General features: G+C 41.9%; 1 protein-coding gene across 2 annotated transcripts in view; it reads right to left on the bottom strand.

Annotated features, from left to right (window-relative positions):
• Positions 1–1184: 1184 nt before the first annotated feature.
• Positions 1185–27906, bottom strand: part of C12H16orf46 (chromosome 12 C16orf46 homolog) — a 62662-nt gene continuing 35940 nt past the window's right edge. For both annotated transcript variants that reach the window (XM_069216911.1, XM_069216912.1), the window contains one exon: positions 1185–9243. In XM_069216911.1, coding sequence (XP_069073012.1) covers positions 8167–9243 — 1077 coding nt within the window. In that variant the 3' untranslated portion in view covers positions 1185–8166. The remainder of the gene's footprint in view (positions 9244–27906) is intronic.

Consider the following 27906-nt stretch of genomic DNA (forward strand, 5'->3'; position numbering starts at 1 on the left):
TTTCTCTGTGAAAATGTTCTATGTCCCAGAGCAGAAAGGGACCTTGAGAAGAAAAACAGTAATTTCTTCTAAATCCCAAAACAGAGTTTCTCATTTGTTTGAACAAAAAGGTTCAACTTTCTTTTATATCCCAACAAAATATTGCAATTAATTTCATGTCTCAACGCAAAAACATTGACATTTCTTCTAAGCTGCACAGCAGAAAGGGACTTTGTGCACTGGAGAAAAGAAGACATTTATTTTTTGGGTAAGAAAAAAGACAAGGTCCCTTTCTGCATTTGGACTCACAACAAAAGCCAATATTTTTCTTCAGAAAAGTAACAAAGGCACTTTGCCACTTTTCTGAAGAAAAACATTGATATTCCTTCTACTTATAATTCAGAATGGGACATTACTACTTTTTTCAACTTGAAATTATGACTGAATAAACAATCCTGACATGCTAATGGTAAACCTAACTGTATAAAATTATCTCCAAACAATGAAAACATTAAAGGTGGCACTTTATCAGACATGAACATCAAACAAAAACCGTAAAATAGACACGACAGCTTGAAAGTCCCACAACACTGTTGCTTTGGATCTATTTGCAAGAGTGTATATAAACATGGTATCATCTAGTGGCTAAGTTGCTGCTGTTGTAACTCAGAGCAGATTTGGGCCTTGTTTGAGGCTGGGCCAATTACTTCCTCTATATTCCTGAAATTGTAAATATGTGCACTGTATACAAAATGCATAATGTAATGTTACTGTCTGCTTAGTGGACTGTCGAAATTACTTGATTTTTTCCCCAATTACATCTGGATTTCTGTAGTCTGGTTTCGACCAGACCCCATACACCATACTGTTCCACGTAAAATGTTTGAAATACTTAAATTCCAATAACAAATGATATGTGTAGGGCACTCACTTTGCTGCTTACTGGAGTTGAGTCTGTGATGTATCTAATCTCCAGATTCATATTCTTTTTACAAAGCAAAACAGTCACAAAATCAAGTGCACACTTATACTAAGAAAAGTGTTACACGGTTAACAAAGTACTATTTTACATTGCAGGTCTGAGTCAAAAAAAATTATACGTACAATGCCATATTATGGCCCACTTCCACATTTAATTAGTAATCACATGATGATCAAATCTTAGTTTATTGTTAGGTTATTGCATTTCATGTACTTCAGAAATGTTGTCGCTTAAACATAGTTTTTATTTGCTTACACACTTCTGTAAACAGCATTTATGTGGTGTTAACTTTCCTCTATATTTCCTTCATGGTACAATTAAAAAGGTTTTGGAAAGCCAAATACAAAATCAGGTTGAAATCAATGAATGTCTTACAGAAAAGGAAATATATTTTAGACCAATATATGTTTACAGAAAATAACAAACATCAATAAAATGAAAAGTACCTTAACCCTGAATTAAGTAGAAAAATTGTTGAATTAATGGAAGGGGATTCTAATCATTCACAGTGGCAAAACGTTTGGCACCTATGGATTTTATACTGTGGTTTTCACCTTCTGTGCCATAAATTCTAATAATATTTTTAAACTGGATAGAATGAAAGGATGTTTTGCATTTAATCATTTGCTTAGCACCTAAAAAATAAATGATGTACAAAACATACTGTAAACATAACAAAGAACATCTTGTGAGTGTTTAAAGAAACAGTTTTCAGGAGAGTGGGTGGCGAATTTAATATTAAAACCAAAGTTGCATCAAACATCCATTAATGGAAAACAGCATTTACAACACAGCATTTACTATGCAATGCCTTGACCAGGCATTGCCTTGACCAGGCATTGCCTTTACCACGCAGGTCTTTACCATGCATATGCTTTCACCACCCATGCCTTTACAACTAAATGGTAAGTATATATCATGTAAGTGTGTGTGTGTGTGTATATATATATATATATATATATATTTATATATATATATATATATATATATATATATATATATATAGGATTTGGGGTAAGGTGAATAAAGTACTGAGTGTTAAGGGCATTTTTAGGGTTTAGGGGTGGATACGGGTATAGGGTGGAAAGGGTGACTTTGGGTTTAGGGGTGGGTAAGGGTATTGGGTGATAAATGTGTTTTAGGGTTTTGGGGTGGGTGGGGAGGTTGTTTTTAGATTTAGATAAGGGTATTGAGTTGCAAGGATATTTTTAGGATTTGGTGTGGTTAAGGGTATTGATTGTAAGGGTATTTCTAGGGTTTAGGGGGGATAAGGGTATTGGGTGGTAAGAATGTTTTAAGGGTTTAGGGGTGGATAAGGGTATTGGGTTGTAAGGATACTTTCAGGGTTTAGGGGTGGATAAGGGTATTGGGTGATATGGGTATTGGGTGGTAAGGATGTGTTTGGGGTGGGTAAGGGTATTGTGTTGTAAGGGTATTTTTAGGGTTTGGGGTGGGTAGGGGTATTGGGTGGTAAGGTAAAGATGTTTTTTGGGTTTAGGGGTGGGTAAGGGTATTGGGCTGTAAGGATGTTTTTAGGGTTCAGCGGTGGGTAAGGGTATTGGGTGGTAAGATGTTTTATGGGGCTAGGAGTGTGTAAGGGATTAGGTGAAAAAGGTATTTTTAGGGTTGGGTAAGGGTCAGTAAGCATGCTTTTAGGGTGTAGGGGTGGGTGAGGGGATTGGGTAGCATGGGCTTATGTTAGGGTTTAGGGGTAGGTAAGGTTATTGGGTGACAGGTATTTTTATGGTTTAGTGGTAGGTGTTTGGGATTCGATAGACACACACACACACACATGTGAATAAAATAAGATTTTCACTTACCTAATATATACTTACCATTTTAGTATAAAGGCACATGTGTGGTAAAGTAATATGCGTGGTAAAGGATGAACGATAAAGGCTTTGTTGTAATGTCATACATCCTCCATTAAAGTGTACAGTTTTCGTGGTCTCATATTTCGCAAGAGGTTGACCCTCTTGGGTAGTGGAGATGACTTGAAGGAAGTTATATTTCAGTGTTACTTGAAGTTGTTTAAAGGGAAGGCCACTTTTGGAACAGAAAGCTGGGAACTAACCTTAAATTGTGGAGGCACTGGTGAATTGTGGGGGGGACGGGTGATGTTGAGTTTGTATAAGAAAATAAGGAACTTCTGGGCGGATAGGCAATATATAAAAACAACCCACCTGGTGTATGCAGGGGTAAATAGAGATGGATTGAGATAGGTTAAAATTAGTTTGACAGGCAAAGGTTAGGCCTTTTTTTAAAGACTTGGGAGGATAAATTTGGAAAGTCTGAGAGGCTTTTGCAGGGGTGTTGCTTGTTGAGCACTAGTGTTAATCATGGTGACGGTAGGCATTAGTTTTGTGTAGGTAGCTACATGATTATCAGACTAAATCAGAAAGGATTCCACTTTCATGTGGAATTGACTGATACAATTATACATTTGATATTACCTCAATAGGGAACCTAAGGACACACCCAAATGTGTTAGGCCTAGCTGCAGAGATTTGGTAAACTACTCTATAAAGTCTGGTAAAGTCTCACCAGCTTTGAAAAGAGCTATTGTCAACCCACTGCTGAAAAAAGCATTGCTACAGCCAAAGGAACCATATGATACAGACCATTACCAGGCCGCCCCATAGAAAGTAAAAGCCTGGGAAATTTAGTTGCCGAGTAATAACAGGCACTTAGATGCCCAATATCTCCTGGATATAGTGCAGTTTGGCTTCCACCAGGATCTGGGACACAGTCTCAAGTACTAGATAAAGTTTATTTCACTACAGTGATTGCACAGATTTTGTCCTTCTGGTCCTCACAAAAGCTTTTGAAATTGTGGATCGCCTTCTAGTCCTGTCCACTCAAAGCAGCTGAGGTGATTTGCCCTTACTTGTCAGTCTCATGTAACTACAAAAATAAGCTGGGGACATTCTGCTCTCAGGAAACAGTGTTGTGGGATCCTGCAGGGATCACCCATATCCCTCCATAATCCCTGTGTTACTTAGGGTAATCATCCTTAACCCTCTAATAATCTATATTTTACTGAGGGTAAACAAACAGATGATACCCAACTCTTACCTGAAATTAATGGAGAGAGCATGTAGGTGGATAATCTGCTGCAAAGTTTAATTCAAGTATGCAGCTGGATGAGATCTAGTTTGTTCCGATCAAGCAGGAGGAAACAGAAATCATGTTTTTGAGTCTAGGGCCAAATTAATGGCTCAATAAAAAATGTCAGGCGCTCGACCACACTCTGGAAATCCATCAAACCCAAGGTCCATTGAGATGGGGAGTTCTGAATGACAGATTGAGTGAATATAGTCATAGGCAGTACCTTTTCTTTAATTATGCCTTTGAAAGGTGATTTATTTTATCCCTCAAAATGATTAGTGTACTATAGTGGCCTTGATTGTGAACTCACAGTTGTTTTATGCCAATAGTGTCTATGCTAGCTTTATTTACTTGCTGCATAAATTATACGTCTCAAAATGAGAATGCTCGATTGATATAAGGTCTGTGTAAATGTAACCATGTTTCGGAAGAATAGAGCTCCCTCTATTGGCGAAAAGTAGGGCATCACTCATTTCAACAATAACTGCATAGCTTATTGAGCCTCACATGGGACAGGGCTAAGAAATTATGATTCACTTCTGATCCCTGTGATTCTATCGGGTAAACATTTCTTTGACTATCTGATGCAATTACAGAGACGGTGTATGAGGAGTTTACCAATCTTATGACCAAGGTCCTGGGACACATTACTGTAAGAAATTAGGGAACAAAATTGGTGTCTGAGGTTTCAGAGCTCAGTAAAAATATACTATTTCAAATAACATCAATACACCCAATCTTTGAGCAAGTCATTTCCACCTGTTGCTAACTAGTCTCTTTATGTTTAGTCAACAAGCCATTATAATAGAGACTTCTAACTGCAGATGCCTCACCTTTTGAATATCCCCAGGCGTCAGACTGGATCTGGAAATTTTTACATAACAATTCCCTCCAGCGCCGACCGATGCCATTGTGTTGCACTGTGCTGCTCCAGCCCATGCAAGTATTACTTCGAGACCAATGCAAACAGTTCACCTATAATCTCTGACATTAGTCCCTTTCTTTACCCACCTCAACCTATGCGGAGCTGGAGCTTCAACTGTTATTCAACAGTTTTTGGCATTTTCTTCCAGAAAATTGGGTTTTCTTTGGACAAAATGTCACCTAAATAGTCAGGGGTTAAGCCATGTATGACGTGTAATCATGTCGGTTACAGAGCCACACAGCGTCTGTCTTTGGGGTCTTGGTGCAGGTCACAACTCCAAGTTGTGTTTGTCATTTGTGACCGTGAGTCGAAGCAATCAATTGAAGAGTTGAGTCAAAGACCAGTTCTAGATCAAAATCTGTGGGATGGTGATCTCACTTGAGGTCGAAAGAGATGTCTTGCTCTCACTCCAAAGGTACTTCTCACTACTGGACTTCCTCCATGTCAAGTTAGAGCCATAAAAAACATCAGAAGTCAAAGAATGGCTCACCTGCATCGCAACTATCTCTCCATTCAGAGTCACATGATGTATCTGGTACCTCTAGGGCATGAAGCTGTGCCCCCACTGCGGAACTGGCAGCAACACCTATCCATTTCCAGAGTCCTTCGGATTCAGTGGTGACGCCATATCAGCTCCATCAGCTGAAGATAGAAATGGAGAAGATGTTTTGTGCAGGATCTTAAAATGCCAGGGCAGACAAACTCATCTGATGTTTCCAAGCAGATCATGAATGGCGATTACTCTCCGTGGTGGCACAGGGAGTTTTCAAGGGAGGGAGAACCCTGTATCAATCTGTCACTGTAGAGAACTTGCAGTGTCACAACCTCTGCACACTAGCATTCCGAAGGCAGACTTAATTAAGAGATGTTTTCGCATTCATTGGTGCATGGGACTTCTGTAATGCTTTTCCACCCCCTCTCCTGCCCAAAGTGTTGAAAAAGATCAGTTAAGATCGAGCCCAAGTCAGCCTAGTTGCTCTGGAATCGGTGAAGAGAGTGTAGTACACTGAACATCTGGCCATCTGTCCTCCAATCTGACTGCCTTTTGGAGAAGACCTCCTGTTGCAGCAAAGGGGGTGAGTTCTGTACCCAAACATGCACAATCTACATGTTCATGGTTGAGATAGTTGATGGCTTTCAATTTTCTCCCGAAGTAGTTGGTATTATCTTGGCAGTCAAGCATCCTTCCACAAGAACTGTTTATGCAGGACACTGGGAGCAGGTTGTGGTGTGGTGGTGTTCCGGTCATATAAAACCTTTACATGCTTCTCTTTCTGATATTCTCTTATTATGTTTATCATTTCCCCAGATAGTAGGCCTTGCTGTAGCCACCTTTAAGCATTACTTACCGGCTCTTTCAGCCTTGCTACCTTTACCAGATCAATGGTCTTTCTTCAAATCACCTGTTGTGATGTATTAATTGAAGGGATTGATCCACATTTTCCCACGTGTCCCAGCTGTAATTCCACAATGGGATCTGAACCTGGTCATGACATAGCGGGTGTGCTTGCTTTTCACACCTATACACGGTTGTTCTTTGCGGTTGCTTACTCCTAAAACTGTGTTCCTCATTCCCATAACATCTGCAAGGTGTGTGAGTGAACTTCAGGCTTTATCAGTAGTGTTTCTTAGTGTTTCCTTTTAGGATAAGTTAGTCCTTCGCAGAAAAGGCAGCAGTCATTCCCAAGGTAGTCATGCTCCTACATATCCATCACTTTGCCATCCTTTTAGGGATGCACTGCCTCTCCCCTCAAAGGAAGAAGATTGACTACTTTACCTTGAACTCAAAGGGCTCTCTGTTTTTATATCAAGAGAACCAGGGAAGCCTAAAAAGACAAATAGTTGTTTATCAGTTTCTCTAGTGCAAAAAAAGACAAGGCAGTGTAGAAGAGGACCATCTCTAAATGGATTGACCTATACTTTAGGATCTGCTACGGGGAAGCCAAGAGACAGCCTCCAGAAGGCTTGCATGCTCATTCTACCAGAGCAAAGGCTGAAACCACAGTGCTAGAGTGCAGTGTGCTAGTCTTGGACATCTGTCAGGCTGATATATGGGCAGCCCTCCACATGTGCACCAAGCATTAATGCTTGCATAGCCAGATTAAGCAGACAGTAATTTTGCCCATTCAGTCTTGCAGGGTTTACTCATCTAAGCCATTCCACAGACCCACCTCCTGAAGGGTACTGCTTTACCTATGGAAAAGGTTAGGAATCTGCAGGTAGAAGTCTCTACCACAAGAACAAGTTACCTTGGGTAATGTCTTTTCTGGTAGAGACTTATCTAACCAGAGTTTCCTCACTTCCCCTTCACCGTTCTGTAGAATAGACTGTTACAGGACACAGGTAACAAGATGCCAATATTTAAATTCTACACACTGTCTATAACAGATTTCTTAAGGTCCCACGTCTGTTGGTGTAGTTGCTCTATTTGTACTGGTCCCGACATCATATCTGCATGGGACAGACCGTCATGAAGCAAGATACCATTTGACACCACTTGTCTAGGCTGGAGGGAGTTCCTTCCTACGTAAAAGTTTCCAGATCGAGTCTGACACCTGGGGGATATACAAAAGGTGAGAAATCTGTGGTTAGGTAGTCTCTACCAGAAAAGACATTACAGAAAGTTAGCAGATTGTTCTTTGAGCTTCAACAGTAATGTTTGTAGTGTGTGTGATATAAATATTCTCAAGTTAGCGAATGAAATTACAAAAATGGATACCTATTTTGCTGAAGAAATGAACCAGAGGTTGAAACCTTGTTAGGCAGGAAGGATGGGATCTGGGAGGAAGGAAGTGTTATGGTTTCGGGAGCAATGGGCGAGGTGAAATAGGGGGCAGGTTTCTGTGGGGAACTGTGTAGCTATTCACTTCAGGTGCAAGGGAAGCATGATGCATTTTACCGTTTATTATGAAAAATAGGAATTATTCTGCATCTAAGGCTAAATATTTTAATACAGATTACTTTAAAATCTTAGTTTCCTAATTATTAGAATGATTAAGTGGGCCAAGTATTATTGGAACTAAAGGACGCAATTTCAGGTTCTTAAAAAATGAATTGGGAGGATAGTTGACTATCCGTTTGCTACTTTTGTTGCCGCCTCCACACATTTTTCAAGATGGTTTGTTCAGTAGGCTCTTAAGCAGCATTGTTGTGTGACCTCATTTTGCAAAGTTTATATAAGTCTGTGGGAACAGATTGGTATTTCCACTCTGGTGACTGTCAGAGAGGGCAGTATTGGTGCTGAAAGCAGGGATGTAGGTGTCACCTTGGCTCGGTTCCGTCGCTTAGCGTCACTAAGATTTCTGAGGTTTTGAGCCACATGAGCTCTTAGGTCATCCGGCCTCATGTTTCGCTTATTTTGAGGATTGTGTGCAAGTCCCAAGTTGCTGAGACGAGTGTGATTTTTGGAAGACATACTACTTACAGTGGCATTGTTTTTATCAGGTAGGAAAGAGTACTGCCAGTACAGACGTTCAGCTTCCTGCAGAAGAGGACCCTTTGGAACGGTGGGCGGAATAAGGGGTGCAGCCTCTTGCATTCTGATCTGCTGACTGGCCAGATCAGGTATTTTTTCAAGTCCATCCCTCTCACCTTTGTGCTCTATCTTTTTTGCAGCATAGCTATACAAATGGTCTTCTATGGGCGCATGACTTGGCACTTTCACTTGTGGCGGCATCAATACTCCTTTGATCTTCCTGCCTGCAGAAAAAGAGCGCTCATTTAAAACTGCAGCTTTAACTGGCGGTAGTACAGCAAAGGTATTTAAAGTCAAATATTCTTTGTGGCTGCTCTCAGAAATAGGAATTGCAGGCTTGAGGTTCAAGTTGTCAAATTCTCGGAATATGTTGGCTTCAGCGCTTTTAGATTTGTCCTGGTACCAGGATGAGAGAGTGTTTGTTTGTCGTGGTTCTCGGTGGTATTTCTGGACAGCAGTCCATTTGTCACTGTCGGTATCTTTAGAAGCTTCAACAAGAGAACAATTGGAGGACGCCGAACTGCACACAGACGGAAGTTCCTCTGCAGGGCGTGGATCAGGTTCGTCCAGTGAGATTGTGCAAGTGGCAACTGATTTGTTGTCTAGTGACGGTTGATCCAATGCTGTTTTGTTGTCTGGGGTCAGTGCTCTGTCTGGGACTTTCTGCATTTCTGAACACAGTAGGCAGCTGCTGTCTTCTCTGACCTTTGGTTTCCTTGCATTCTTCCTGGGTCGAAGACACACATATGGAGAAACCCGACCCCAGCCTTGCACCTGTGAAGCATGAAGCAAATTGCATATTTAATTAATGTTTCATCATGGAGACAGAAGAAAACAAATTAATCTCTATTAATTATACAATTGTTCATTGTTAAAGAGCAAAGTTGTAATTAGAGAGTTGGGTGTGCATTAGGAACTCAGTAAAATAGTGGTACAAGTAATGGTACAGAAGGGATCACATTTTCAAGCTATTTCACTGGTGCAGTCACAAAAAGTGATGTAAACCGATGCAAAGGCTTGAATTGGGATTTACTTTCCAGTGAAAATATTGATTTGTGCTGGAAAGTAGTCCTCAAGTAAAGCACCGTATCACTTTGCAATACTTTGCATAAATTTGGTGTGGGAACCACCCATGCGTTCTTAAGCAAATCCCTCCAAAATTAAGCTTCCTCAAGGTAGTTGTAATGCTCAAAAAAGGTTTTTCCCAACGTTTCAAACTTTGCATGTTTTCTGAATTGTACACACACATACAAACTTGGAGAAAGTATTAAACTATGTTTAAACATAGTATTTTGTACTGGAAGGTTACCCTTTCAGTTTAATGCATAACAAATGTGAATTAATGAAATGTAATTTTCTAGCAAACAAAATAATTTCATGTTGCTAGAGTGTAGCAATGATCTGATGTATGTAACAATACGCTTAAAAATCTATCAAACCAAAGCCAAACAAAATGTGTGTGTGTAGAATGAGTCAACATATCCAAATTTCTTTACTGGTAAACTTTTCTTGTGGCATTAGAATATTGAGGCAAAAACAAACACGCCAATACAGAAAAGGATTTCTATTATATTCAGTATACTAGTTCACATCATTTTTTATTTCATTTAAGCTTTATTTCGGCCACCAGGGCCATAAAAACACAAGCATCCAAAAACAATACAAACAGATGTTTAAAAAAGAATAAAACATGCATAATTATAAAACATATGTACAACCAACAACGTTAAAGCACTTCATCCAAACAATGATACAAACAAAACTGTGAATTAAACAAAAAATACTGGCAATATAAAAATAAACCAAGGTGCAACAATCAGTTACCCAGCAACTTCAGACTTTATATTACATGAGGATTCTATTTCTCCTAATAAGCCACACCGCTCAAAGAAAGTTCACAACAGAAATGGCTAAAATCAGTTGTGGATCTGTCCTAAGAGTGTGAAGGGCAGGTAAGTGACTGCAGACACCTAGAAGTCTAAATGCTGAACTAGCTACTTTCTGCAAGGCAATAAGTATGCTGGGAAAGGAAACAGGACGTGGTGTAGGCTCGACATCATTTTTCAATACCTCACCTATATAAAATCTCAATTCAATTTTTACAATGTCCAAAACATTGTTTGGTTTAGTTCGACAATCAGTTTAGGTGCCTGGAATAGGAGTGGATGGTATGCAGCAATGATGCATCACACGTGCTCCTAAAGTCTAGTTCCACCTGGTCACTTATTGGGTCTAGGGAATCTGCCTTCTACATTTAACCAGGTGCTTATTAGATATGCAAGTCAAACAGGCCAGACTTTGTTCTGGGACCACGCCCAGGAATCCTACTGATTACCCACAAAAAGCAGTGTAAACTCCCCATTGCCACAGGCAAACAGCACAGTGTTTAATTATATCTAATTCCGCTTCTTACCCATGACTCAGATTATATTCTTCACACAAAAAATATTGAATTAATGTAGAATGGCTAACCATCGTAAAAAACAAGCTATTGTATCAATCTTAAAATTTTCATCACCTTCGCAAGCAGTCTAGCATTATTCTGTTTTTTCTGTTTTCAAAACTTAGGTTGACCAGAGGCCTTGGTCGTCAAAAATATCTCAGTCCTTTAATAAAATTCTGTTCCTGACTTAGGGGGCTTTGTGATGCCTCTATGAAAACCATGAGACAAGCTCGCTAAGATGGAAAACCTCACTGTTCCTGTGGCTAATAGCTTACCCTCTACTTGTTTTGATTTGGGTGCTATTTTATTATGCTCCCAGATCATTAACAAAACGCAGATTGGCCATATTCTTGCACATAAGATAGACAAGGTGGATCAGGTTCCACTATTGTTGTTATCTTGCCTCCGTTCTCACTGTCTGATCATGGGCGACACAAATGGGACTGTTCATCTCGCAGAAACAAGCTCCGTGTTGTTCATGCATTAATTATAACAGTCGCCTTCAAGTTCTGATGTGTCAGTGCTGCTAATAATCCACCGGAGGCAGCTATGTACCCCTGAGTTGGCAATCTCGTTTCTGTACCATGGAAGCCATTCCTCTTTTACCTTTGGTCAGTTTGTATGACAGCCACTAAGTATACATCACAAAATACACTAATATACAATATTGTAGTGCTATAAAATGCAACCTGATTTGTGACTCCTTGATTTTAGACTCCAATTACCGTAAAAAGACGATTCTAGTAGGTAGACTAATGATAGTTCACTTCAATAGGGTAACCGGAATCCCAAATCCTCTGATGTGTCTCTTGAATGATTTATGTAGTGTGTGTGTGCTTTTAATTTGAACACTCATTTGTGTTATTAGATCCATTATTTCTTTTGATAAGGATTTGCTGGAGGTTTTGAAAGAGCCAACAAACAGTACCTTATCCTGCTGTAGGGAATTCCACTGGAAGGCTACAGAGGGACAGAGAGTTCACAATCTCTATGCATCTGCAAGGGACCGACAAAGGAAATGAGTTTTCTATTAGGGTAGCTTTGACACTTGGCTGCTTGAACTGGGCAGCAAAGCAATGTATAGAGAAATATGGATTGGGGGTACCAAAACAAACTAACAAAAAAAGCTAAAATAACAAAGTACGTAAAAATTCAACTAAGATTACTTAAAGCTAAGGTACAGGAAAACTGTGAAAATTTTGAAAAAATGGTACAATGAAAAACAGGAAGTAAAAAAGCATAGTCATTAAAGGGATACTGCAAAAGTACAAAATTAACATACAGTAGTCTTCTTTCAAAGATTTTAATTAATGGAAAATTGCACACACAAAATTGGTACAGGGCATCAGAAAGAGCATGGGGTGGGTTGAAATCAGTTACCTATTTCTGTCTACTGATGTTGCAGAATTTGGGTGAAATCGGTCAGTTCAGTAACAGCTCACTTACAAACAGATAACGAGAGACAACACAATAAGCAACAGGTCTAAAACGTCCCATGAAACCCCGATTATTTTATGGTAGTCCTCATAATGGGTAGGAGACCACCACGGTTTCAGCACCAACGCCATCAGGCAGCACATTCTTAACAAGTTACAAGCTGTCCACACACAGGCCAAATCTCCACTGTCCATGGTAGTCTATTCAAGGAACTGTCTCCCACAGTTATGAAACAAAGTATTGGAAAAGAGTTGTAGTGGAGAGCCCTGGGCAAACCTCTGAGAACAAGAAACCTTTTCTGCAGTGAAAGTACTGGCTGTTCCTTCTCTTTTTTCTGAATGGGCTCTGCAAGGGTCTAAAAGGCATCAGGCTATTTGGTCAATGCTAGGTACCCACTACATCAAGACCTAATCATTCTGAAAGTTTCCCACACCAACGTTCTCAAAATTGTGAAGTATTTCTTACTTTAGGGGGAGTTACTTCATGGCCAGACTATTTGCTGTAAAGTTTAAGATGCTGGAAGACTTGTGGCATAACAGCGCACCCCTTAAATTGTAGACTAACCTATTTATCAAATTAGCTTCCCCTACATAACAAGGACATTTCAGCCTCGCCCAGCAGCACTACTGGCAAGGTCTACCACAGGGAGGAGAACAGAGAAACTGAGTGGGAGAAAAAGATAAAAATAAGCTGCTGTGAAAATTGCTTGTGAGGTCGAAAATCTTCCCACCTTGCAAATAGCTGTGTTATCTAGCCACATTTTTACTTTTTTGTCTAATGCTGTTTTTCCCCAGGTAGTGCACAGGTGGTCAGCCTACGTTGATGTCACTGGAGGTGAGCCACCCTGCTTCTCTAGCCACACACATAGCCTTGATGGACTTTAACACCCAAAGTATACAGTGCACTTCCACCCAGAGTATATGTTGACCACTGGCCAGTCACATGGCTCTCGGTTGACTGGATGTGGGTGCAACTGATTGCTAAGTAGGGCATAAGACCTTTACTGACACAACAATTAAATGTATCTAACAAGCCTATTATTAAAATCTGCTCCCCCTCCCCCACTAAATCTCTAAACTTCCTTTTGAATGTGTGCTTATAGGGACCTCAGGAACATTTTGTGAACGACTTGTGCCTTCGGGGTTACTGTGCCATCAAGTTAATGTGGAACCAATAGACTAAGAGTTAGAATCAGAGTGAGGGGGTTAGCTCCTTGCATCGTTCAAGATGTCGGAAACAGACAATGAGGCATTTAATAAAGGGACTGCAAAAGAGACAAAGGCCAATGGGAAAACGTGAGAGAGGAGACTTATAAGATGCAACAAAAACTGACTTGCCACTAGCTGCCTTGTGAATGAACAGAATGCTATTTTTATTTAACACAGCTCTTAAAACTGTTCTAGAAACTTCTAAATTTGGCTAACTGGTAGGAGGTCCAGCGTGATAAGATGATTGATCCAGCTGCTACCAAAGTCCATCAATAAATATTTTCTGTTGCGTAGTGGAATAAATTTTTTGTAACTTGGGAGGGAAGAAAGGCACTGTTAAGGTTCAAACATGGGTCTTGCACGTTGCACACACATTAATGCAGCATATACTTTATCTGATTGATCATCACACTGGCTAGAAGACACAAATCACTGAAGAAGGAAAGAAAAGAAGATTGGGAGACATTTTCGGTGGGAAAGAGAAAAAGACCAAAGGAAGATGCGTGAGAAGATCAAAGCACAGATGGACAAGGAAGGAGTAAATACATTGAAAGAAATAGACACAGGTGAAAAGGTCATTAGAAAAGCGTGAGATATCCAGGACAATTCTGAGATAACGAATACAGAAAAGGTGCAGCAAAGAAGCAATGAAAGAGAAATTAAGAACAGCAAAAGAAATGAGATAAACACCTAGCAAGAATCATTGGGAAAGAATCTGCAAATCATGACCAGTGCATAATAATTAGAAATGGCACCAAAGAAAGAAAGAGACAGAGCGAAAAATAGGGATAGAAAGACAGGAAGAATATTGATGTAAGTTAGAGGCAAAAGCTAAGCATCACTGGGACACACGAGGTTATGACAGACAGGAAACGAGACAGACTGAGACGAGAAACACAGAAACGGACAGTGGGGGAGTTCAGGATGAAAGCCAGGATATAGGCATGCCGCAGATATTTCTAACGAGAAAAAAGGTGCTGTATCAGCCCTACGACAGGAGGTATGGGTACACCTGGAGGCCTCAAGGGTTTTAGTTACATGCTGCACTTCTCCTCGAGAGACTCCTTCTAGAACCACTTGCTGTGCGCTGTGAAAGAACTGTATGTAAGTAGGGCATTTTCGAGAACAGAACTCTGGTCTCATTTGGGTGTTTTCAGCAGCAAAGCCATAAGTGAATCTGCAAGGAGCTGATCTAGGAGAGAATATCTGTATTTTAGGGATATCTAGCCAGAGTGTTATGTTTAGGGAGTCATCAAATATTTCAAGAAAGAACCTTAAAGATACATTGGCCTTGTCTGTATTCCCATACCTTTCGCTGGAAGCAACACCTGAATGATGGCAGCGAGTTAGGATTGCTGGAATTCTGTATAGCCCAAGCTGATGGCACATGAAACTCTTCCCACCAATAGTACGGATGCCTTTGATATGCACAACGTGAGTATGCATGGAAGCAGACATCCCCCCCCGACCCACCCTTTCCCCACTTCCTGAATTCCTCTCTTTATTGGAAACGGCTACTGAGATCTATTCAGGCACCATATTGTAACACATCGGTCACAGTCAAATTATAGCTGTACCAGGTAATTTCTAAACGCATCTCTAAGAACAGAGGACAAACTAGTGCGCGTTTAAGTGTACGCCTGCCCTGCTTTACAGCCTTTGTACTCACGGCACAGTGCCAGGCTCTTGCAGAAACCAGACCCATGCAGCTGCTCCAAGAAACAGATGGTACTGTTATCTTGGAGCATATTAGGGATGGGCTTTAGAGAGCTCTTACAGCATCAATAAAACAAACATCGTCAAACCACAATTTGACAGATTTACCGACTTAAACTAAAATAAACTGCTCTTTGTTTTCCACAAAAAGAGGAGCCCTTGTCCCATTTTAACTATATGCAAACAAGTTGACAGATTTACGTATTCATTTATAATTAACTGCTTCTTTGTTTTCCACAAAAGAGGAGTCCCTGTCCCATATTAACTATATGCAAACAATTTAGTAATAATGGATTACACCCAAACTGATAAGCATAGAAATGTACTGGGCCTTCCTGTGAATTGTATTAATAAGCAATTAATTTAGCGGTAAACATTGAAAAAACAAAGGCCCATATATATACTTTTGTAGCGCATCATTTGCGGCATTTTATAACGCAAAAGCGACGCAAACTTACAAAATACATTTAGGCCCATTTTTATACTTTTCTAGCGCCGCATTTGCATAATTTTGTGATGCAAAAGAGGCACAAACTTGCAAAATACAATTGTATTTTGAAAGTTTGCGCCGCTTTTGCGTCAAAAAGCGGCGCAAATGCGGAGCTAAAAAAGTATAAATATGGGCCTTATATTTTGTAAGTTTGCACCACTTTTGCGCCAAAAAATGAGGCAAATGCGGCGCTAGAAAAGTATGAATATGGGCCATAGATTCTTATTTTTGGGAAGAAATATAGGAAGTATTCCTGACAGCATGGAGGAAATTACCTGAAGAGAGAACATTCCTACGAACATTTTGGCATGAACGTTTGTATCTCCTTTAACTGGGCATAGCATGGAGTGTAGGTATCTGTCCCGTCTGTGGTAACCTCCGGTGGCTTGGCAAAGTTCCGTCACAAGCACAGAGGGAGATTTATTATCTTTCTTTTATTGGCTTTTGAAAGTAAGGTAGCCTTACAGACATTTTATGGTGCAGAGCTGCTGGCCTGTAACCATATAGTCTCCTGGAAAATCATCAAGAAACGTACTTTGAAACGCATATTAAATCGTCTGCCTGACTAGATGACCCAGGCGATCAGGCGTGAGATCGGTTTTATATCAAGGTATGGCCTAGCAGAGGCAATCCTTATTAGATCTACACATGATTTGCCTTTGTTGGGATCGAATTAAAATCTCTCTACTGTTGTAATTAGATATTAATAAATTAAACATCAAGGACCAGGTTAGTTTTAAGAAAGACAGACTTAAAAAAGGTCTGCATACTGACTTTGGTCGTATACAGCAGTGGAATATTTTCCTCTCCAAACAGGCATTGAGACGTTCATCCTTGCAGATTTGTAAAAATAAGACATTGTATTTACCAAGAAGGTAAAACCCTCTATAGCTCTAAATTCTTTGTGTGATGATGAGGTGTTTCCTTACATGGATCAGTTGCCAAACTGATAGTTAAGGTCGGAGGTTCTGAAATTTCTGTTAGGCATTATTCGTGTGTTTTCTAGCACCAGAATGGCGTCACTCATTAAACCTATTAAAAGGTAATGTATATGTACTTTAAACGGCTAAAGTAATAATATTCCTATTTTGCTGGTTGGCACTATGTTTTATCTTTGCATCGGCAAATTTTAAAACCTTTATGTACCAAATAAGAGGAAATGCCACATTCATTAGCAATTAAACTCTCAGCTAATCTGCGCTTTTTAAGTGTGGCAGTGTACCTTGGTGGTTTTAATTTCTTTGAAAATCTTTAGTATTACTTCATAAACTGTATGGCTCGTGTTTGTGTTTTTCTAATTGTTAGAACCATATCATTGTCTAAAATAAATGGCTGACTGATTGAAAAATCGTCATCTTCAGGAAACGGTATAAGAACTGGAGAAAACGGCATCTCGGTAAAACTGAATGAACTCACATTTACATTTATTTAGGGATGTTGATTTGTGATACTCGTTGCTTCAGATATAAAGTGAAGGGTTTGAATAAATGTACCTCTCTGGCTTTTACTTCCCTTATGGCTTCCCTGTCCTTGAAAGAGTCCAGGTGGGGGGGCTGCGTCTTTGAGACTATATAATGGTTTAATCAACCTGAAAGGCAGACCACATTCCACCCAGAAATCTGTCCTGAAAGAAATAGGGCCTGACTAAAACTGGTATGACTACCTCAGCAGAGCAAGCTCCTGACCTGGTCAGCAAGAGCTTGATACCTGACAGGATGTTTGGTCTATGACTTCCCAATCCAAACCCGAAGGAAAGTTTGTTAGTTCCTTAAATGTTGAAAGCTGCAAAATGATGGCCCCTGTTGCTGTTTCACTGGGCATTGCTTCTGGAGTCCCATAATTGCTGGATTTTTAGAGGACGCAAATGGTACTTGTAGTGATCTTCAAGGGAAACTGTATGAGCTAAGCTTAATTTCTGAGGAGGGCGAGCCAGAGTTAGAAAAACTCTATTGCTGCTGCACCTGAGGCTGGGGCTAAGACCAGGTCAACTGACCGGAAGTCCTCACCTCGGCTAGATACCAAGGTATTTCTGTGTGAGTTCCACAAGGCTGGATACCTTCTTGCAAAAGGGCACATTGAAATTGATATGTTGTTGTGGAGAAGCTCCAAGTGAGAGAAACATGTCTCTTTCACCCAACAAAGTTGCGCCTTGGGCAAACTGGCTTGAGTAATTGGTCCTAGCCCTCAAGAGGTCCAAAAATGTTTTAATTTCCAACTTTTCAGAGGCATGGGGAGAAGGTCAGATAGAACCAGCCAAGGGTCCCAGGACCTCATAGACAGCACTTAGGGGTTAATACTCACTCGGGCAACAGCAGGGTCTAGTCAAAGTCTAACTGCCACTGGTCAGCTAAGCAGTTCAGGGAAAACGCCTCTTGAAGCTTGTGTCCCTGCAGCCATGCAGGAGGTCAGTCAGCTGACCCTTGCAGTCCACGTCTCTGTCCTTGGTAAATGTGGCAGTAGATCCAGCCCTTCAGCTCACCTAACGGGTTTCAAACAACAAGTGCAGTTCTTCCTCTGTGCTCCTCTGATTCCTCCAGAAAGTGTCAGGAGGATGGTCCCTTGAGGTTCTACATTTATGCCTGACACCAGCAGGTGGGTGGGTGCGACTCCTGGCTGTTCCTCAACCAATAGGGTAAAAGTTCCCAAAAGAATCCCTACACACTTTTTTTTTAGAAGTTCCTGTGTGCCCTACTACAATCAATCCAATAGTGCACCTTAGTCCCAAAATCCAAGATGGGGATTTGTGCATGACCGGTGTGCCAACTAGAGGTATGGCCAGGGTAATGAGCAGTCCCCCAGCTCTGCGGTCATTTAAGCCAATTCTGGGTGTAGCCACCCTTTCCCCAAACTGAGCTTGCTACCAGCTCGACCACAGGAACAAAACCTGGGGATTTCCAGGTGTCACCTGAAGTTTACTTGTGGCAGGGCAGGCCTCTTTGAAGTTACTAACTTCCTAGGCCCTCCCCAATTGGTCTTCATGCCATGGGGCAAAAAACACCTTCTCACTCCCAGGCCCTTATCCCTGCTCTGGGAGTAGTTTTCACACCTCATTAAGGTCAAGCAATTGATAAACATCAGTTAGAGGGCTAATGTAATTAGGCTCCAGGACCATCAGGCAGGGAAAATGTAGCTTTCTAAAAGTTATTTTTCCTAAATTTTTATTACAATTCAAGCTTCACTATTGGCTTGGGCTTTTAATAAATATTATCAATATTAAAAAGAGGGACTGAATCGTTTTTGTAGCTGGTCCCAAATCAGAGTCACAGAATTAGTATTTTAATCAGTACTCTAGTTTTCTGATAGGACAGATAGGACCTTCCATAGTGAAAACACCTTTTAGGGGTTTATCAGTGCAGAGTCATGTCCCATTTTCAAATATTATGTGCCATACCTTGTGGGCTACAAGGCCTAAATGGAGGTGAATTAATAATAAGTAAAAGAACGTTTTTCTCCTGTCAAAAGGGTTATTTTGATAAGTAGGGCTGCAGGTTTAAACTGCAGCAGTCAGGCTACACTGCAGGCTTGATACCATGTAATCGTTTCCATCTTGCACGGATGGATGATACACTGAGTGCTTCAGTCCACAGGTGAAATTCCACTTTCTATGCCACAGGTGTATGTTCTGCCCCATATACTATGGCATTATAAGAAAGTTAAATAAGCTAATTAGCGGTTAACAAATCCTACATATTTTAAGCAGTCCTCGAAAGATCTACTCACCCACTTATTATGGTGAGTCATATTTTATCAGGTCAAGCTATTTTTAGGACCTATTCACCTCTTCTGGTGAGTTGACAAAGAACAGGTGTTCTGTTCAGTCAGAAAGTAGAGGAGCAATAAAGACACCTGCATTTGCTTTGTGTTCAGAGACAGAGGTCAAAAGTCAGTATATCTTACAATTAAATTTCCTTCTCACTGCAGAGTTCCAGGATTTTGTCAGGTTCTCCCTAACACACACCATTTAAATAGCTAAGTCAACTGTGCAAACATTTCCAAAAATATATTTCAGTAGTTGTGAAAGCCCAATGTTTGTACTTCTGTGTGCTGATTTTTTTTTTTTTAATAGGATGAAAACAAATTAGAACACTTTACTTGGTTATTTGCAAAGAATAAATATGTTTTCTGAAATCTGATTTTCAGAGCTTGTGAATCATGTTTTGCAGATGTAGTTTTAAAGCTCCAAGTGCCAGCTAATGACTGCTGACACTTGGGGCTACAGAAAAAAAACTTTTAGTAGAATTTGACTACAACAAATGTTTTTGCTTTGTAGGCATACAAGTGAATTCTTTCCACACAGCAGCTTACATGTCTAGGGCTTTTTTTGTGTGTCTATAAAATATTGATTCTATGCAGTTTGTTCCGCGAAGGGCATTTAAATGCAACATGTCTTTTATAGTCGACATAATCCTGTCAACCCACTCTTAACTAAACTGGGTCTGGCTAACAGCAAAAATACATCTGATTGTAGAACACAGATCAAGAAGATCTGAAGCTTTAATTAGAGTTCTTTCTAGTCATCGGTTCCATTGTTGTTTTCACGGGTGACCTGTCTTGTCCCTGTCTAGCTCCAGTGTTTCAACTACTCTATTCAGATCTTCTTTCTATGAATGTAAAAGGTGAGGCTGGTTGACCTACCATATTAGCGTTCTAGGAATGACCAGTTTCATTTTCCATTTAGGTATATTTCAGCATATCCAGAATGCATTCCAAATTAATCTAGGTCCCCATAGTGTAATGTTCTCTGGTTCCAGGACACCAAAGTTAAAGTTTGTCTTTCTCAGTGTGGGTAGCAATGACAAGAAATTCCTCCTCTTTACATTAGTACTGAACAAGAAATCAGCTGACCTATGTATAGCATTTCCTTCACAGGAGTAAGGGCCATGTTTCTTGGCGGCTTGGATGACCTACTTTGATTGTCTGTGTTAAGAAAGCATGCAGTCATTGGGTGTGGCCAACTAGGGTATCCCTGTTTTCTTGATCTTATGTGGTGGGCTCTTTGCAAGTCTAGAATTGGGGAACAGTCAATTTCGAGAAACTGAGGTTGGAGTGAAGCCAAGAACCCATCCCTTTTTCCCTATTCCAATTCCTCTTGCAGGAGCGAACATGGTTGCTTCTTGACTTGTATTCGAGGTCTGTGTGTTTGTTGCATGTGTGCCAGAACTCCAAGCCCTAGTTAGGTAGAGCATCAAATGATGTTTGTAGTTCCTCTATGTGCTTCTCTGATGCCCCCAATCAATTCTTGAAAGTTGCAGTATGAATTTAGGTTGATTTGATCTCAGCTGACATGTCAGACAGTTTATTTTCCAAAGCTTCTATCAAAGAAACCACAGATGAGAACTCAGGGATCCATAGGCATACATTGATTCCCACCTGCCACTGCCTCTGCAAACAGTTTGACTTGCAGGGAGTACAGTGGTGATGGGAGGCTCAGGAAGGGAGCAAAGCAACAGAGATCAATAAGGATGTCTGTGATCATAGAAGAACTGAGTTAGGCTTCACTGTGGTAAGAACTGCTGCCATCTATGCTATGTGCCAAGCTAAATGGGAGCCGAGGGAGTAAGCAGTCCAGAGTATTAAACAGTCCAATTTCTAGTGTGAAGCCCCGCAAGGAAGGCGAGCACAACTTTTGTTCAGCTTTTTAGGCTTTCTGGAGCATCTGGGCTTTATTGAAAAGAAAAAGGGGTAGCCAAGATCACACACATAGATTCCTAGGCGGGCTATTGCCCTCCCTATTGTCCATAAGAGGCTCAGGGTGTCTGCAAATGTTGTAGGAAGGGCCCCCAGTTATTGCCGTCAAGTGCTGACCAAAGTTAGTCACCAGGAGCTAGTTGGACTCCAGGCGGTTATGTCAGTATTTCAGCAGGGTGGAAAGATTGCGTAGACTGTGGTTGGGAGCAAGCTCTTTTCAGTCAGCTAGTATGACAGTGTAGGGAATGCTAGGCTGATTCAGTCTTGTTCCCTCACCGGCCTCCATATGGGCAGTGATGGTTTAAAGGTATCTGCCATGAGGTTGCTTTGCAAGGGAGTCAGGCTGTCACTGATTCTTGCACCACAACTGCAGTTGCCACATCGCCCGTCCTATTCACAGGTCCCCATGTAGCCCCCACTACTCTAGGCAGTGGATGCAACAGTATTGGTGGGCCACAAAGCCTTGTAGAGTGGGCTTCAGAAAGAGTACTGTGGGTGGTCCTGTCATCACGGTGTGCAGCAATCCTGGGTCATTTGGAGTTAGTATCCCATTGTTTTTCTTCTTTAGCATTCTTATCCCCTTCATCATAGGGTATCACTGATCATCGCTATATGTCTTAGCGTTGCATGCCCACCAAAGCTTTAGAAAGAAGAGCCCTTATCCCTCATTGAGGAAGATCCGCGCCTATATTTTTGTCTTTTGAAAGTGACTTTCAGTGGACCTTTAGCCAAGAAATCACCAACTGATGGTGAGAACCTTTGCTGGTGTGCTGTATGTTGAAGCTGCCTACCAACACATGTCGTCTGATCTTCATTTCAGTAAAAACAAGTAGCCCCTAATGCACACTGTTGGAAGAGAAGCTTTGCCAAAATTTAGCTGCATAGCCAAGAAGCCCTGGGTTTACATCATACAGTGATGTGTTGTGTTTCCTTAGAATTGCCATTTATCTTCACAAAAGAAGTGGGCATGGAAATAGGCATGGTCCTTGTAGCTTCTATTCCCAGTACCTCCATTTGCTAGAAATATTTTGAGAACACAGCTCTGAATAACCCACAGTTTCACCTTATGTTGTAAATGCAATGCTGGCCTCTTGCCTCCCCCAGGTCTGTATGTTTGGTGCTCAACTTGGAAAAAGCATTTGATTCCCTTAGTTGGAGCTACCTTTTCGAGTTGATACAGCAACTGGGCAGGTGCATCCTTAAATTGATTCAGCTGCTCTACATTCGTCCATCAGTGTGGGTTCATGTGGGACATCACATCTCAGACTCTATAGCCATTTACAGGGGCACCAGACAGGGATACCCTCTCTCTGTGCTACTTTTTGCTCTCCCTATGGAGCCACTGGGTATCCGGCTGCACAGCTGCAGAGAGACATGGGACATCCTTCTGAGGGACAGGACACACTCTTTGCCAGTCTTCCACTATATCTGACTACTACATATTTCAGCATCCCTGTCACTCTCTTGGGTGACCTGATCAGGCACAATGTTCAGCGTCAGTGGATATAGTTAAGCTTCAGCAACACACTGCTGCCGGCGAATTCGGAGTGCCTAACTTTGAGCATTACTTTTTTGCCTCCCAGCTCCAATGGGTTTGCTGATGGGCCTTGGGCACATGCTTGGACAACACTTCAACAGAACAATAGCCATGGCCCTTTTCAAGAGTGCTCCATCACTGCAGCTGCCCTGTGGCCTACTCTGCTTACCTTTCATCTCGGCTGATACAAATTGCCCACCAGTAACCACCAATGTTATCGGTATGCACTACAGCTCACAGTCTTGATGCTCCCGCATGCACCGGCGGACACCCCTTTCAGACATACATCACTTGAGGTGGGGGAGGCACAAGCCAGTCTCGTCCACTGGCACACCCTTGGGATAGAAATCCTCAGGGAACTCTTGCTATAATAGCTGCTAAACCTCAAGGAACTCGTGGACCAATGCGAGGTCCCGCTGGGCCAATTCTTGACCTATAACGCACAGAGTCATACCCTGTGCATGACTGGTATATTACAGTTGACAAGCCCTCACCACACGAGGTGCTACCATCAACATAAAACTGGGCACTGCATGTCACCTACTCAAGTGTATAACTAAAGCACTTACAGCATATACTTTGTTCCCCCGGAGGCGCTGTGCAATAAATGGAACTTGGTAGAGAACTTACTAGCTCTCCTCATTACTGTATCCAAAAATTCTAGATTTAAAGTAATGAGATTCTGTATCTTGCACAGAGCTTACCTAACCCCAGCAAAGATTAAGGAATTCTTCCCAGGGGCAGATGCCTCCTGCCTAGGGTGCAGGTGTGCAACTGTAGACCTGCAACACATGCTCTGGGAATTCACTGCGCTGACCATTTTTTGGATGGCTATAATGACACAACTGTCTGGCTTCAGCAAATTGCCCATCTGGGAGGTATGTGCACTGAGACTATTCAAACATCCTAAACAATACAAAGCCTTGACTCATTTTTTGGACTTAGCCATACTGCTGGCCATAAGCCGTACTACTCGCTGCTGGAAAACCAGTGCCCCTTCCCCATCAGCAGATGGATGGTGCAGCTCGGTTTTCTCGTCGTCTGAATCTGAAGGTATGGCCCTCAAGTGCGAGGGAGCCAGAGGGCTCCAAAAGTGCTTGCTGTCACTGGACTGGGATGGTCTGGTCACCAACTTCAAGGCCCTCCCTAAGGACGATACCTAATCCCCCTACAGCGCACTCACAGATTTCAAGGGGCGTTGAAATAACCTCACACTCCACATCGGCACTCTGCAATTGCCCGTGCTCCTACCCTTTTCTGCACTAAGGTGCTAGAGCAGCTTGCCACCTGCCTGCAGACACAGGCCCTCTTTTTGGGCTATTCCTTACACACAAATGGTCAGCAAATATATGCCCACCAGATCTCCTTAACTTCTCTACTCCTAGCTAAGGCCAGCTTTCTGTTTGGCATCATCGTTTGATTCCCCCATGTTCCACATTGTTCTCTGTTTAAAAAAAAAATATATTTTCCACATTACTTTTAACTATTTTTTAACTAGGTGACACAGCTGCTGAATTTGACTTTCACACAGCAGAGAGAAGGAACGCATTCTGTAGCAACAACTGTACTTCACAACAATGATGATCACTTTAAACAACTTAAGTGTGCATGCTACGATGGTTGAATGTTTTATAAATGGTGTTGCATATTAATGTATAAGAACAAAACAATACAAATATTTAAAATATATATATATATTGTAAAGGCAGTACTGAAGAATGACTCACTTTTTGGTCACCACTGCGAAATATAAAGCTGCATAGTACTGCTATGGTGTGATGCAAGTGTGAAAACTACTTCAAAAATAAAATGGGATAAAGAGCCTGTCCCGAAGGCTACTCAGTGTATTTATTCCTTGTTGACCTGTGCTGTGGCAGACAGCAAAATCTGCTTGTAACCAGATGTAACAAAGGAGAGAAATCTGCTGAATTGAATACAATAATAAATTTTTGTATCTGATGATATTTCATTCTAAGGAGTGCTTTTGTTGGCCCACTGTGCCTGTATACGCACCACCCAGGTGCCCTGGTATCAGTTTTTTTGGGGGGGCTTTCCACGCCAGGAGTGCAGGGCCACGAAGAACACTGACCACAGGTGTGGAAATCTAGGGACATGAAAGGGAAGATACCATATCCCTAGAAATCTGTTCACGGTGTGGGTCAGGTGGGCAGTTTGGTAAGGAACCTGCAGCTAAATATAGTCTCTACCAGATAAGACGTTACCAAAGGTAATTAACTTGCTCATCTGATAGTGACCTCTAACTGTGGAGTCCGTACCTTAGAATAGAAACCGAGTTGGGTCTGCGAACCATTTCAGATGAGAAAGTCCTGCAAAATGGCCATCCCGATGGACCTGACTGTCGAGGCAGTAGTGTTTCATAAATGTGTGCCATGAGGCCCGTGTTGCTGCCTGGAAAATGTTCAAGACTAAAATGCTGCATGCTAATTCAGTGGTCGCAGCTTTAGTTCTGTTGGAACAAGCTTGCAAACCCTCAGGATTATGCTTCTTGGCCAGTGTGTAGCAGATCTTTATGCAGAGTGCAATCCTTCTGGAGGTGGTCTGCTTCTGCATGGCACGTTCTTTCTTCCCTCCAATATACCCACAAAAAGTTGGTCGTTCACCTGGAACTCTGGTGAGCGGTCAAAGTGGAACAACAACTCTGTTTTTGGGTGCAGATGGTGGAGTTGCTCCTCTTCGGCAGAGGGATGAGACAGAGAGTAAAAAGTAGGCAAGGCGATGGATTGGTCAATGGGAAAAGGAGTGACCACTTTGGGGAGCAGAGAGGCCTGTATGCAAACCACCAGTTTATCAGGATAGATGAAAGCTAAGGAGGCTTGGATGATAAAGCCTGAAGCTTACTGACCCTCCGGGCAGATGTTATTGCCCTAAGGAATGTCATCTTGATAGTCATTAGCTTGAGAAGGCAATTTGTTACGACTCTGTCGTCCCATCTCTAGGAGGCGCTGTAAAGAGTCTGTCTGTAGCCTGGGAATCACCTTGAACACTCATCTAGACTCCCTTTCTGACTCCCATTTGTTTCCTTTTTCGCTATGGTATGCTTTTGTAGAATTACATTTGCTTTCTGGGACTGCAAATCCCATAATGCACAGCCCGGTAGTCAGGAAAGCCTGGATTCTGCTATGCATTGTTTTCTATTGGAAAAGTCCAGTTGCTCCTTTTTACTGGATTCTCTCCTCCAGGACTTGGAGTGTCTGAAACGACACACACCTGAGACCTCTCCTGTGCAGCCAAGTCATGTGATTCCACCTGGGGTTTGCTGCAGCCTGGAACTGCTTATAAGCAGCCATTTCCTCAAGATCCTCATTGTGCATTGGAGTTAGATACCTTTGTGTTCCAGACCCTTTATTGGATGGTGTTCCAGTCTTGTTCCTGTTCTGTTTCAGCTTGAACCTGCTTTCTGTTTCTCTGCCCTGTCCCTGCTTGTTCCAGCCAGAGTATGCTCCCTGTCTCTTAGCCTTGTTCCTGTTTGTTTCTTCCAGAGCCTGCTCCCTGTTTGTCAGCCCTGTTCCTGCCTTGTTTCAGCCTGAACCTGCTCTCAGTTTCCCAGTCCTGTTTCCTGCGTGTTGCAACTCCCTGTATTCCAGTCCTGTTCTTGTTTGTTCCAGCCAGAGCCTGCTCTCTGTTTCCCGTTCCTGTTTCTGCTTGTTCCAGCCAGAGCTTGTGCTTTGTTTTCCAGTCCTATTCCTGCCTTTGATTCAGCCTGAGTCTGTTCCAAGTTCCTGCCTCTGCCACCTTGTTTCTTCCTTCTGTTTCCGTTTCCTCTTGGGTATTTGTGTCTGGTAAGTGTACTATCAGTCTTCATCTGTGTATAAGTGTTTTCCTTTGTACTGGGATTGGCACCTGGTTTCCAGGAGGCAATTCCAGCCCCCATCCTTTGTCTAGTGTTATACGTAGTCTTTAGTGCCTAACAGTGACAGTGTGCTATTGCTGTTTTTTCAGGAATTACCACTGTGTTTCCAGCTGGACCCACAAGGGCTTGTCTTGTGTATGTAAATACAATCTTTGTTTGTGCTTTAAGGGTCCAGAGACAGAATCACTTCTGCTACCTCCTTTCTATGGGGCTTGAGGGGTGACTATCTGTAAGAGCAATCTGCACAGAGGCATTGACATTCCCTGTTGCTGTGGGAAGTTCTGAGCCCTACCCTGTGTACAACCTTAATGGTAACCCCAGTATGTTTGTCCATTAGTAATCCGTTTCCTGTTTGTTCACACTAAGGTTGCTCTGCTTTTACTTTCCTGTTTCCTGTGCCTATCTATATCTGTCCTTTCCCATGTATGCCTTTAGCTGCTCTTCTGCCCCAGTACACTACCTCTTTGGGATATACTGTGACCTCAAGGGGTGCCCCAACCAGAGTCCTGTTCAGAACTGCGTGAAACCTTGACACAATTATGTAGTGGCTCAAAGGTAGTGCGCATCAGAAAAGTCAAAACAAAATTAGGGTCCCATTAGGGGAAAAGATGCTGTGAACCTTTCAAGAACCTATGTAGAACAAGGGACTTGAAGGGAGATGGCTGATCAGGCAACCGCAAAAAAGCAGAGATAGCAGAGAGATGTCCCTTAGGAGTGCCCAGAGCAGATCCTTGCTGGGCAAGGGAGAGAATGAAAGGAAGGAATTGAAAAAGAGGGGCAGAAAGGGGAACAATTTGTTTTTCTGCACACCATGCCATGAATATTTGCCAACGGCAGGCATATGCTCTCTTGGTGGAGGGAAGCCTAGCTGCCAAGATGACATCACAGACTTCACGAGGAAGGTTGAAAGCTGACAACAGTTACTGCTCAATCTCCACGCAAGAAGGCAAAGAGTGGACAGGTTCGGGTGGAGGATCCTACCATGCTGCTGCTACAGAAGATTCTCCAAATGGGCAGCCGCAGTCTGATCAGAGGGTCCATGACATG

The sequence above is a fragment of the Pleurodeles waltl genome, chromosome 12 (assembly GCF_031143425.1).
Source record: "Pleurodeles waltl isolate 20211129_DDA chromosome 12, aPleWal1.hap1.20221129, whole genome shotgun sequence".
In the NCBI taxonomy this organism is placed as follows: domain Eukaryota; kingdom Metazoa; phylum Chordata; class Amphibia; order Caudata; family Salamandridae; genus Pleurodeles; species Pleurodeles waltl.